Here is a 13364-nt window from a genome sequence, read left to right as displayed (position 1 = left end):
TGAACAATATACCAGAAAGCTGCTGCCTATCTTAAAATGAAACATTTTGTGTAAGATTCACAGTTTGTCATGTTACCTTGTTTCAGCTTCACTTAAAACTGCTCGCTCTTTCTTCTTTTTCTTCTTTTTGCCCACTTCATTATTCAATGCAACTTCATGCCTTTGAACAGTGGAGGTAGATTCAGACATCTGTTCTTTAAGTTTCTTTCTCATTTTCATTTTAATTGCATTTGCCTCTTCCTCAGCCACATGCAGCTGATAGGCTTGAATTAGCTGCTCTTCCTCTTCTAATTCAGTTACATTTCTCACTTCAGTCACGGAATTTTTGATCTTTCTATCACCTTCTTGATCAGGTACATCTGTTTGTGATTTACTTTTTGTTTTCTTCTTTGGAAAATCATTAGGCTTTTCTTCAAAACTCCCCAATTTAGTTTCATATAAATCTTCCTCCTCATTAAATTGTTCTTGTAACAGTGATTTCTTTTTCTTCCTGTTCGACTTGTTCTCTTGTTCTCTTCTCAACTGCTTGTTCTCTTCTCCACTAACAATATCATTGTTTATTTTCTTTGCAATTGATGCTTTCTCTCTTAATATATTTTTTGTAAATCTTGGGCTCTCTTCTTCAGGATTATATGTGTTGTTTATAATTGCTTCATCATTCACACTTTCCTTAGACAGATCAATATTATTTCTAAAGGTATCAAGCTATAAATGAAAAGAACATAAAACATATTTTTACTAAAAATCATGTTCTAAGGATAAACACTGCACTTCATGTTATTCCTTCAGCAACATTACTCAAAGTAAAATTAAATCAAAGATCTAGTAATTTTGTTGTTTCAATCTGACAAGCAACAGATTGAAAGTTAACAGAAAATTCACACTGAAAAAAAAACATTTGGTATTTGGGCACCTCATCCTCAATGTCATACTACTTTTCCATATGAATTTTACACACATCCAGTAAAAAAAGGAAATCAACAAGTCTACTCCATAAACAGACGCCAGTGTTTTACACTGTGAAGGATGAGAAGACTTCATGCACCACAAAAACAAATACTTTCATCCACTGAAAATGCAAGTTAGAGACAGATTTCAGGCTCGGTTGTTTGCAGTCTCTTATACTGAAAGCCACTTGACAGAACTAAATTTCAGCTGATGCATTTGTTTAAGCACATCTTGATGGTTTTATAAAAAACACATTGTAAACTTTTCTCTCTTCTTCAAGTTTCTATTTCTGGTTACTAAAGGTTATAGCGCCACTTCCCCGCCTCCTTGGATATGTTCAAGCTCAGGTTGGAAGGGGCTCTGAGCTTCCCAATCATGGCAGGGCACTTTGATTAGATCACCTTTCAAGTTCCTTTCAATCCAAACTATCATTCTATGATAATCCCAAAGATCACAGCGAGTAACTGAGATCTGATTCTGTCAGGTCAACACAGAGATCTCTGTTCTTTGATGTAACTTCTATAAAGTCACTGAGGTTCATTCACACTGTTGTCTTACAGAAATCTCTCTTAGAGATTCAACATGAAACATTAGGGCTTTAAAACACATCAAATGTAAAAGTTTGGAGAAAATATATATCTGCCTACAAAGTTTTATTTGCCAACACCTTCCTCAAACAGAGACACTGTTCCCTCCTAGTCAGGATACAACTCTCAGTCATAGAATCATGTTTGTCTCAAACATCTGTAAAAATGGACACTATGTGTAATAAGTATAAAAAAATTGTCCTTTCATTTTGATCTTATGTGCAGATAAAGAAACCACTAACTTCATTTATTTGTAAGTCAATGATTCAAGAGGATGGGAGAAATTTCATAGAGATAACTTAAATACAGAACAGAGTAAGGGAAATGAAAGAACTAAAGAGCAAGCTTTGTCTAAACTAAGAAAAACCCCAGAACAGAATAATGTTTCTAATAGATTATCTTTATTTCTGTGAATATACTGTAGAGTATGAGAAATGAAGATTAAAACATATTGACAATTAAAACCCAACAGTGGCCAATTGTCACAGACACATTTTATGAAAAATCCTTTCCTTAGGATTTTTTCTCCTGAGAAGTTGAGATGCCTCAAGAACAAAATGTAAACAATGATTATCTGCTGCTGTGGAATTCAACTGGTGCATCTTTGATTGGTCTCATGTGGTTGTTTCTAATTAATGGCCAATCACAGTCAGCTGGCTCAGACTCTGAGTGTTACAAGCTTTTGTTATTCATTCCATTCCACTTCTTTCCTTGCTAGCTTCTGATGAAATCCTTTCTTCTTTTCTTTTAGTATAGTTTTAATATGATATATATATCACAAAATAATAAATAAGCCTTCTGAAACATGGAGTCAGATCCTCATCTCTTCTCTCATCCTGGACCCCTGTAAACACCACCACAACTAAGGTCTTGCTGATTTTGTATTTGATAAAACATCAATCCACTAAGTGCAAGTAGTAGAATTATTTGAGACATTCTAAACAAAAAGCCCTCATCTATGACCTGGTCAAGAGTTTCTAAAATAATTCTGATACACAAGAATAATCTCCTTAAAGGAATCTACCTGATGCAAAAGCTGGCTTGAAATACTTATTAGAACTTGTTATTTATTTTTGCCTACCAACAAAAAATCATTGATTCATAGAATCACTCAGGTTGGAAAAGACTTCTAAAATCATCAAGTCCAACCATTAACCTGGCACCACTAAACCAAGTGCCAAACACACATGCCTTTTGAACAGCTCTAGGGATAGTACCCTCACCATTCCCTTGGGCAATCAATGTCTGACTATCCTTCAATGGAAAAATTTTTCCTAATATCTAAACCTCTTCTGGTACAACTTGAGGCCATTTTCCTATAATGAAAACACACCACAATCTCAAACTACAGCAAATTTCAGGAACATTAATAGATACTGCAGGCAGCACAAAGCTGCTTCAGCAGGTCAAACAAATTCCTCAGATAAATAGCCTGTACAATTTCAATTCAGGGCACCTTTCCCACATGCTGTAATTACATGACATAATTAAACAGAGAGGAAAGATGCAAAGAAGTTACAAAACAATGGAGTAAAAGCCAAGAGGTTCATAAAAACCTTCAGATTAGGATTCTGGCAGAGATGGGAATACCAGTATAGATTCTCTGAAACACAGGACTGAGAGATATCAACGAAGAGCAATCATCAATACATAAACACCGAACTGAATTAGAGAAAAGAGTTAGGCTGGAAAAGCAGCTCAGTAAGACAGGCCTGTCTCTGGAGTAACCCCAGAGTGGTGACCCAAACCTGGCTTTCTCAGCTTAAAATATAGAACATATAAGAAGGTTTTGTCTCACAACATCTCGGTGGCCACATTACACCAGGGCAGAGGAAGCACTCCCCCCGGAAACAGCCTTGCTTGCACTACTGGCTTGAGAAGAGCAGGGGATGGATGCCAGCCAAGGCACACACACATGGGCTGACACTCAAGGCTCACACCACAATTAAAAAATAGCCAATCACAGGTCACATCACTGCCATTCATGCCCCACAGGTGTCAGCAGGGACAACGCCTTTTCAAAGGACTCACACCTTTTCACAAGGACTTCTCGAACACACGTGAGTGGAAGCTGGCAACGTAGAGTGTTTCTCATGTGTTTTTGAAACTTGAGTAACCTGATTTACAGAGGTACCTGAATTTCTGCCCTTAATAGCACAGGCACACATTGAAAAATTTGGGACAGACACTGCCAGCTCACTGAAATGCTGATATGTTGTCATTATATTGCACGGGTTCCATACTGTTGTCTCCTTATCACAAAAGTTTCATACCTTCTTGGTGTTTCTCATAAGGCAGCTCCTCAGCACACTAACTCTTTCTTCTTCACAAAGCAGCCAATGACTCCAGTTCCCTTCTCAACAAGCCACCCCACTCTTTTATAGCACTCTTCTTCTCATTGGTTACAGCTGTGGCCTGGTGAAGTCAGGCCTGTTCCTAATCTTTGATGATTGGCCCAGCTGCAATTACTTTCTACACTATCTTTATTTTCTTATATTCTATCCCCCCACACTGATATGTACTGCTTATAAAAGGCCATTAACCTACAGCAGGATTGTTACTGAATGTACTTGTGATGACAGCTTGTTGGGTGGGATGTTTAAGAAAATCTAAATGTACTAGGAAACCAATTTTACTGCCATTGCTTGTGTAAGGCTATAAAATACAGACACTCAAAGATAGAAGAACTTTAATTTACAGATAAGATGATGGGCTTGGAATTTTTTCACCAAATTCTAACAGAAAACATTGAGAAATTTTGTGGATCAGTTATATAGTCAACCATTATAAATTCTTTTATTTTATACCAAGAAACAAAGGGGTAAAATCCAGTGGAAATCTCAACAATTATTCAGTGCCTTTCAGCCTACAAGCCAGATAAATCTGCTGCAGCCCTGCCTTGAACACAAAACCCAAGTTACCAATGCCTGTCCATCCCAATATTGTAATCTGATCAGATTACAGTCTAAGAAAGAAATTTTTGCCTCCATACAGTGATCTAACCTTTTCATCTGGTAGAAAGTTTTTAAACATCCTCTCCTCAACCACAGAATTTAGACTGAATGAAATAAATCCATTCATTTTCACGATGACTTTAGACAGATTAATGTACTCGGACATTGCCTGATCTGTGGCTTGCGTCATTCTAACAAGTTGTAACAGGAGCCACAATTGGTAAAAAATAAATATGGTGGCTACCCTAGAAGGGACATTAGCAAATTCACTTTCTGACTGTGTCTCAATTCCTTGTTTATTCCACAATGCCTTTAGATTTCACACCCACTGCCCCTGTAGCTATTTACTGAACAGCAAAGCAGAGCTTTCACTGGCCACAGCTGATGTGTATTTCTATCTCCATTACAAGCTCTTCATTCCTATCAGTTGTGGCTTCAAACTCATCCTGCCCTACAGACATCAACCTTTCCTCCTCCAAGCAGACTGCTTCCCTGCTGTCCAGGCAGGCTCTCCAGGCAACAGGCACACAAAGCAGAGCAGGCAAGCAGGCAGGCACTCTCCTTATCCTCACTTCTGTCATCTAAAACCAGAGCACCCCCCTGCAGTTCCAGAACTCAGGTTTCAAAGAAACAGTGGACTATAAGGGAAAAAGTCTTATTAATCTTTAGAAAAGGCTAGAGCAAAGACGAAGGAAGGAAACAGACTGGAACACTTCAAGTGGAAATAGGCTCTGAACCATTATCTGTTTTTTGATCAAAGCTGGGAGACCATTTATGGCAAGTGCATGACATGAAGCCAAACATCACTGACAAATTTAAAATTATTTCAAGATATGTGAAACTCTGCACAGTTAAATCATATGAAGAAAATGGGAACAAAACCGCCAACCTCCCCCATCTATCTACTCTTCCACTCCCACACGCATTTACTTTTACAGAGAAATGACTGTTTATTTGCTGAAGCTTTTACAGAAATTTCTACTTGAATGCAACCAGCATGGAAAATACCAACCTGAGCTCCTGCAACTTTGTCACACTTTAAGGAAATACTCCAAGTGGTCAGTAATATGTTTCAATACAAGCTCTCCTCAAATCCTTAATTTTTAAGTGGTTTAATTTGTAATATTTATAGCTTCAACAAAGCCAGAAATTTGAGCTTCCACACTGATCCTAAAAATGCTTTTTAATTTGCTTGCATACCACTGAGTTTTGATTCTGGTCACTGTGAGTTTAAGTGTTTCTACATAACCCTAAAACACTAGTGTTTCACATCAGAGACTTCTGGAATGGAAACCAATTCTAAAACCAAAGCAAGCTTAAGTTATTTACAAGTAAAATGTAGTAGCATATGGACATACAATTATGTGTTCAAAAATATTTATATATTACAGAATTTAAAATTCACATTTCTTAAAAAAGTAAACTTAACTGAGAAAGAACTTAGTCTTTTATCTACATATATGCCAGTAAATAAGGACAAAACTCTACCTTCTAACTCTCTGTACTATTTTTAGACATCAAGTTGATGCTTTGTATAGACTATTGACTAAATAGCATATACATCAAGGAATATAAATTTTTTAGAAGTCCATACAAAATCCAACTTCAAATTGTCAACCTAAGACCAAATACAAATAAAACCGAAGTTTAATGTATCTATTCTGAATATACTTAACATATATAACTACATCTAACACTTATGATATTACATGAAATACCACCCATTTGTCTTAAATGAGTATTAATGAAGGAAAATTCATTTCCAGAATCTGATATGGACACAATTGTAAGAAAAAAGACTAAAAATTTAAAACCTATCAGGAGGAAATTAAAAAAACAGAACATTTGTCTTCTAAACAATTTACATTCTTTCCAAATTCCAAATCTTCTGAGTCAATAATCAGGTATATACAGAACAAATTCATATTGAACTTTTATCCTGCTCTTCAGGAAAAAGACTACAATATAAACCATAACACAGAGGGATTTCTGAGGCTCCTTTAGTGACAGATATGCCACAAACAAAAATGTCATCTAACTAAAGTCAGGGTGATAGAATCCTTCCTAAGCTGCAAGTCACAAGCTGAGGTCAAAATCTTCAAAAAAAGTTAACATGTGAACAAGGAACCACTCAAGACACAAAGCTCAGCACATGCAGAAATTCACTGATTACTGAGATTTAAAAAAGTAGAAAATGGAATAATTACTTATTATCTCTAATATTATTATGTTTTCTCATCAGTTCTCAATTCACAGCTGTATTAGATATGTCCATATTACACAGATGTAGTATTCTCAAAATTAAATACTTTCACAGATGTAATTCTACTAGCCCTCAAACATCTAATTAACTCCCAGTAAAGTCAGTACTGAATTTGAAAAATTTTATGAAAAATTTAGGAAAAACTGTGAAAAATTTTATGAGAAGGGAATATGGAAAAGCAAGTATGGGTGGACATTAAACAAGTGCATGCCTGCATGTGACACTTTCTTTTCACCACTATCATAGTCTACATCATTTTGGCATACATCCAAGTTACAGGGATGCTTTTCTGGTACATAAAGAAGAAAATAAAAGCCACACCAAAACCAATGGGTACATGCAGAAACATACTTTGCTCTTCTTTTTTTTTTTAAATGCTTACATCTCCTTTCTGCAATATATTTTCCTGATCTTTTTTCTGTTAAGGAAGGCTACCAAAGCCTGCATGTGTTGTAACTCACCACAATACTCTCTTGAGAGTCAAACTTCTTTTTCTTTGGTTTCTCTGTGTCTGCTAGGCCAGCATGGCGTCTGAAGATCTCCTCAAAGCGGACTTTGGTTTTCGCCTTCGCCTCACTTTCAACTGCAAAAAGAAATCAAGAGTATAATTTGCTATCTCATTAATCACCATTGCTAAAAAAGGTGAACAGTCATACTCTAAAATTGCAAAAGATGAGAATTATTTATCAGGGAAAGTTCACCAAGAAATTCACTTTGTTAAGAATTTCCACTGGCAACATAACCCATGCAAGGTTAATTCAGCAGCTTTGCACAGACACACACACACACACACACACCAGTCTTTCACTTGTTGCTGAAGTCAGCACCATCTACCCTGTCTCCTGAAGAAAGCACATTTTGAAGAGCACACACAGAATCAGCACAAAACTTGGGCTAGCCAAAGCAGAGGACAGATTTCTGCCCTCCCTCCCTGTTTATGAGCAGAGGTGACACACTGTCTTCCAGGAGAAGCAGCAGCTCTGGGTTCTTACTGGGTCTGGAAACCAGAGCAGCACCATCCTGAGACAGACCTGTAAGAGCCAGGAGCTGGCACTCCTGCCTTTCTGTGAATCATGACCCTGCCATCAGCAGCATTTCAACCCTTGAAGGACTAGGTGTTCTAGCCCCCCTCAGGTAATGCTTAATTTGTAACTAAGAATTCAAAATGCAGCCTGGAACACCATTGAAAATGGCTGTTGAATATTCAGCTACAGCATATTTACCACTGTCATTACAACTTTTTGTAAAAGCCCCTGAATTTAAAATAAGAAAATAACACCACTTTGAAAACCAGCTATAATCATGAACTCTAAAAGGTGACAATGGAGCATTAAGGATTTATATGGGACAGAAATAACTTCTATCATTTGCACCTAGTTCTAACTATAAAATACACACAGGAAACCAAACACAAAGTATCCTTACCTGCTCGCATTTTCAGTCCTCAGTTAGAAGTGGCTCAACATAACAGCTGCTTCTTCCTCAGAATTCACCATTCTATTTAAAGTATTTAACAACTGTCATTAGCATAAGTGGTCCATAGACTTCAAATTAGTAATTAAATCTGTGCTAGTTAGTATTAGAGATGATTATGTTTTATTTAGAAATAAGTATTTGTCTGAATTACTTGTCTGAATTATTAGAAATTTTCTGCTATCAAATCCCAGCTCTGATACCTATTATTTGAGGGCAAATAAAAAACAACATTACAGTAATTTAATTAGCTATTTGGCTATTTCTGGGTGGTAGCCAAATAATTCAGGACTGTTGTCCTCCAGCCTTCTAAAAAATCCAACAGTTTATTTAAATAATAATGACCCATGAAACCATTTATATTGAAGCCATTCTAATCAGATTCCTCTCCTGACAGTATCATTGAGGAACCTGGCTGATAGTTTTCAATGCAAAGGTTAGTATCTGTCAGCAAATCTAACTTTATTACAAATCTGTAAATATTTATGTTTATATAAAGCATTTGTATTTTTATAAAGCAGACAAGCAACTACATGAAACTCATTTCTCTAAAGAAAAAAAAAATTGTTAGGCTCTCCTGGTTGTGGAAAAAAGCCTGCAAATGCAATCCAAACAAAGCTTGAAGGCAAATAAAAATATCACACAGGTTTATCTTTTCATCAAGGAAATTCAGACTGCTCTACAAAAAAGTTTAATACAAAGGGCTGTTTTGTAAACAGCAGAACTAATGAAATGTAGGTTCCTATGAAGGTGGGAAGTTCCCCTCAGGCTTCCATGCAAGAACTCTGGTACCTGTGTCCCCCACAGCCCACCAAGTAACAGCTCCAAGTTCTCCCTAGGAAACACCTCCTGTCAAGACATCAGTAACTCACATTCCCTGACACCCAGACTGCACTGATCCTAACAAATTAAGGAACAGCATTAAACACTGCCAGGATGTCTGGTTGCATTATTCTCACACCATTTTGGTCCAGGCCACCTAACACTCATCCAAACTATGCCTGAAATGACACCGATGAAGTTGCAATATTTTCACTATTTAAAACATCTTCTGACTCCTACAGCAAAGCTTTACTGTCACTACTAAACCAGTAATTCTTTAAAATAACGCTTCTTACAATACATTAAAAGAGAAAACACCATTAAAAAATAAAACTGCTTTTGCAATTTATACTTGGTTAAACCTAATGGGCATTTTAAAAGTACTACAGTTACTAAGTGCTGCTTTCCAAGTAGTCAATTCACAATTGGCTAGAAAACACCTATTTTAGAAGAGTAGAAGACTAAATAAATTCAAAAAATACAGCAGATTCTATCACTTTAATCAATGACTGAGAACCACAGAAACACGGAAAAAGTATCTTATAATTAGCTGAATGATTTCAAGAAGCCCTCAAAAACTAAATAGAAACAAGAAATGAAATACTGAAGGGCTCTTAAAATTCAAGCAAAAAATATGAGAGACAATATAGTACACAAAAACAAAATTAAATAAGTGCATACCTATTCTAAATACAGAAATTAAGTTTCTGGTCAAAGGTTAAATAAATCAGTCCACCAAAAAACCCAACCAACCAATAGGTTGGTTAAAATACTAATTTTACAGTTAATTTTTTCTTATAATGGAATAAACATCTTACCAAAGCCTAGGGTTGCCTTGCATCTACAAGCACTCTCTGTAAAACAAAGAATTAGAAAAATCCACCAATGACTGCATCATTGTTTATTTATTCAGTGTCTAGCCTGTTGTGGCAATAAAACTAAGAGATAAAATCCCCTAATGACAGTGCTATTGTTCAATAGGCATTTCCAATTTAGAGCTTCATGGTCTTTGACAGGCTGCATTAAAGCAACTATCAGGCTTGTGTAAATATAGAACATTAATCAACAAGGATAAGAACAAGGCTGTTTACTTAGTGTAATCTCACCTTAGAATAGGAGAGATTTAACTGTGTATCAAAGTTCAGCAACCACCATGCCCCAGACTGAGTAAGCTCAGTTACCATTAATTTTGTAAAACACGTTTTTGTCTGATCAGATTGGATCTCTTCCATGTTAATAAACATAAGACAATCGGAGACTGACAAAAACACATATCCTGAAAGTGGCATAGTCCAGCCACCAGGAATAAACAGCAAAACAAATTCATAAAGCCTAAACTTCCAATCACTATACTTTCCTGAAAATAACCCAGTTTGCTCTTCTCCAACATTCTATTTTTATTTATAAAGAGATTCTACATTAAACTATTCCTCTTTTCACAGTATTTTACAATATTCATTGAGTTGCTGTATTCTGTATCTGTAATACAGGGATTTTATGCTAAACCTGCCACAAGGGTCACTACAAACAAAACCTACTTTTACTGACCACTAATAAAAGATATAAATCAAACCCATACTACAATAAGCAGAACATACAGAATTTGCACTATGCAATGGGAACTGAAAAATTTCCTACCCAATTATAACCATTTAGGAAACTGAGCTGACAAAATATAATTGCACACTTAGGATTTTCCTGAACTAAATTCCTTGTTTTTCTTTCGTCACAATAAGTGAGCTAGACTTCAGTGGCTGAAAACCAGTAGAACATCAGGCCTTTACTTCTCATCTTTTGCATCACAGAGGGAAATCTTGGGTTTTACTAGTAGGCTTCTAACTCAGCTAGCATGTAGGGATCATTACTCTGACATGTCAAAGAAAATTATACAGCAAAATTACATGGAGATGAATCTGTTCCTCTTCACTATTGACAAATCTGACATCAAAAAACAATCTACTTTTATTAATGAAAATTCAGTATTTAAGTCCAGAAAACTGACAGATGAGGTAAACACCAATGTAAAAACTAATAAAAGTGCAGTAGTTTTCTACCAGTTTAGATATGCCTGTAAAAACTTTACACCCATACTAATAAGAGTTTAAAAGTGTTTTAAAAAGCTGGTGTTACCCTCGGTTTTCTAGTAGTAATGTATCAGAAAGTTTTTGCTTCATAGGAACTGTGAGGTTGGGGTTTTTACTCCAGAAATTTGGCACCTTTAGTCAAGAGAAAGTTGCGAACAGACTCTGAAGGCAAAATTACTGACTTCAGTTCTATGTAAGGAAATACAGAAAACTTTTATTGTTTATTAAGCTTTAAGTTTCTGCTTTATCTTAGATGCTAATTAGGAAAAAGTGTTCTCAGCAAGAGACCAGCCTCATTATTTTAATTTCCAATGTGACATTCTGCTGTACCCGGAAGAATAGTGGTAGATTTAAAAGATATCAAGGCACATTCCCACCACACACCAAAACTGGACCAACCGTGGGAATTATTTAGCGCGGATGTGATGCGCATCCAGATGGGCATTCCGCGTGCGAGGGAGGCATCCCCGCTGTGGAGCCAAGGTGCCAGGCATGGAGAAGCACATGGAGAAGCGTGTTCACTGCAATGCCCACGCACGTCACCCCAGCGAACTACAAAGCCCGTGAAAAGGGCAGGAGGGGGGGCGGAGCAACGCCGATCTGGGGATTAGGGCTTCCCGCGGCACTGCCCCGTGCCGCCGCGCCGGCACCAGACAGCCGCAGCGCGCAGGCCGCCCTAGGCCGCCGCTCCCGCCGGCCCGGCACAGTCCCGCCGGGGCCACTCCGGCCACGCTCGCCGGCTACGCCGCCCGCTCCCCGCCGGAGCGCGCCGAGCCCGCCCGCGCTCCCCGGCCCGCGCTGGCCGCCGCCCAGCCCGGCCGCGCTCCCGCCCCTGCTCGCGCTCCCGCTGCCCAGCCCAGCCCCGATCCCGCTCCCCGCCCGCGCGCGCCAACGGCGGCGGTCCTGGCGCGGCCCCCGAGCGGCTGCGGCCGTGGCCAGCCCCAGGCTGAGCCCCCCGCCCCGGGGCGGGAAGGGAAGCCGGGGGAGGGAACAGCGGTGGGGAGGCGTTACCCAGCCCTACCCGCCCCCGGGGCTGCGCACTGCGACCAGCGGCGCCATACGCCCGGCGGCCCCGGCCCGGAGCGCGGCATCGCTCACCCCGGCCATCGCTCACCCCGGCCCCGTCCGCTCCTGTGGCGGCCGCGACGTGGCCCGGCTGCGGCCGCCCCGCCTCCCCCCTTTCCTCCGCCAGTGGGCTCTTCCTCGGCCCCGCTCCCCCCTCCGCAGCGCCGCGCCGGTGGTTCCGCCCAAAACAATCCCGGCTCCCAAGGAAACGGCGGGCGCTGGGAAGCGCCGGGGAAGGAAATAAACACAAAACAAACAAACAAACAAACACCGGTGAAAAGCGTTAGAAACGGGAGCCCTCCCACGGGTCCACTGTAAAAGAAGAGTGTCGAAAGTACACATTGGCTCTCAGAGCTCAGACTAACAAAAGTTGCTTGCGGAAGAATATATTCCTGGGTAATGGGCTCTGTTGGGCTCGGGAGGGCAAGTGACAAGGGCTTGGAATGCCCACAAACTTTCTGCAAATAGCAGCACAAATAGCGAGCTATGGAGAAACTCTTATTTGTTGCCTGACTTAGTCGTTGATTTAAGCAGTGTTTTGGAGGAATTTTTTTTTCCCTCTTAGGGATAATTACCTAATAAGCATATTTGTCATATTTGAAAAGCTGTAAATTCACTTCTTCTGTGTAAAATTTGATTCAAATTGTAGATGTCAAAGGTCTCTCATACGCTAGGAAGTTTGAGAAATCAGTGCAAGGTTTTTGATGAACGTGGTTAGTTTGTTTCAGAAGTACAGTTGGGTAAAATTAGCCTTCAGTTGGCAGCAATTCGCAGAAACTAGAGGTGAGCAAATGCTTGTGAACTTGAGCTTGTGACATAATCCCAAGCATTGCATCCCTCAAAATTCTGTCAATGAATTACACTGGCTTCCAAAAGAATGTACCTTCTGAAACCTGGCTTCCCTGTTCCTCATGTGTTGTTAGTGACAGACACTACTATCTCTTTTTGTACTCACCTGTCCTCTGCTTTCTCAAATGCTTGCATGCCCTCAGCTGATAGGTGAGGATATTTCTGGTTGAGTTAGGCAGGTGTCCTGGGTTGCCTTGGCATAACACAAACAAAACCCAACTGCTCAGCATTCTTGTGCTTCCCTTTGTCCTTCGTGTATCTCCATTCTTTTATCTCTCTGTCCTTCGTAGTACCCCAGACTCCATGAAATAATGGCCTT

At 39.2% G+C, this 13364-nt stretch overlaps 2 protein-coding genes across 2 annotated transcripts in view; one reads left to right on the top strand and one right to left on the bottom strand.

Moving 5' to 3' along the window:
- AHI1 (Abelson helper integration site 1) overlaps positions 1–12292 on the bottom strand; it is an 85943-nt gene extending 73651 nt beyond the window's left edge. Inside the window, exons 1-4 of the mRNA XM_066546986.1 lie at positions 12230–12292; positions 8178–8249; positions 7214–7335; positions 77–705 (exon numbers count right to left, since the gene is read on the bottom strand). Of these exons, the coding sequence (XP_066403083.1) occupies positions 77–705; positions 7214–7335; positions 8178–8187 (761 nt within the window). The 5' untranslated portion in view covers positions 8188–8249; positions 12230–12292. The remainder of the gene's footprint in view (positions 1–76; positions 706–7213; positions 7336–8177; positions 8250–12229) is intronic.
- Positions 11658–12440, top strand: LOC136554272 (uncharacterized). The gene has a single exon (XM_066546115.1). The coding sequence runs from the start codon at positions 11658–11660 to the stop codon at positions 12438–12440; it is 783 nt and encodes a 260-aa protein (XP_066402212.1).
- Positions 12441–13364: the final 924 nt, after the last annotated feature.

This window comes from Molothrus aeneus, chromosome 3 (genome assembly GCF_037042795.1).
Source record: "Molothrus aeneus isolate 106 chromosome 3, BPBGC_Maene_1.0, whole genome shotgun sequence".
NCBI classification, from domain to species: Eukaryota; Metazoa; Chordata; class Aves; order Passeriformes; family Icteridae; genus Molothrus; species Molothrus aeneus.
This window is presented reverse-complemented; position numbering and strand designations above follow the sequence as displayed.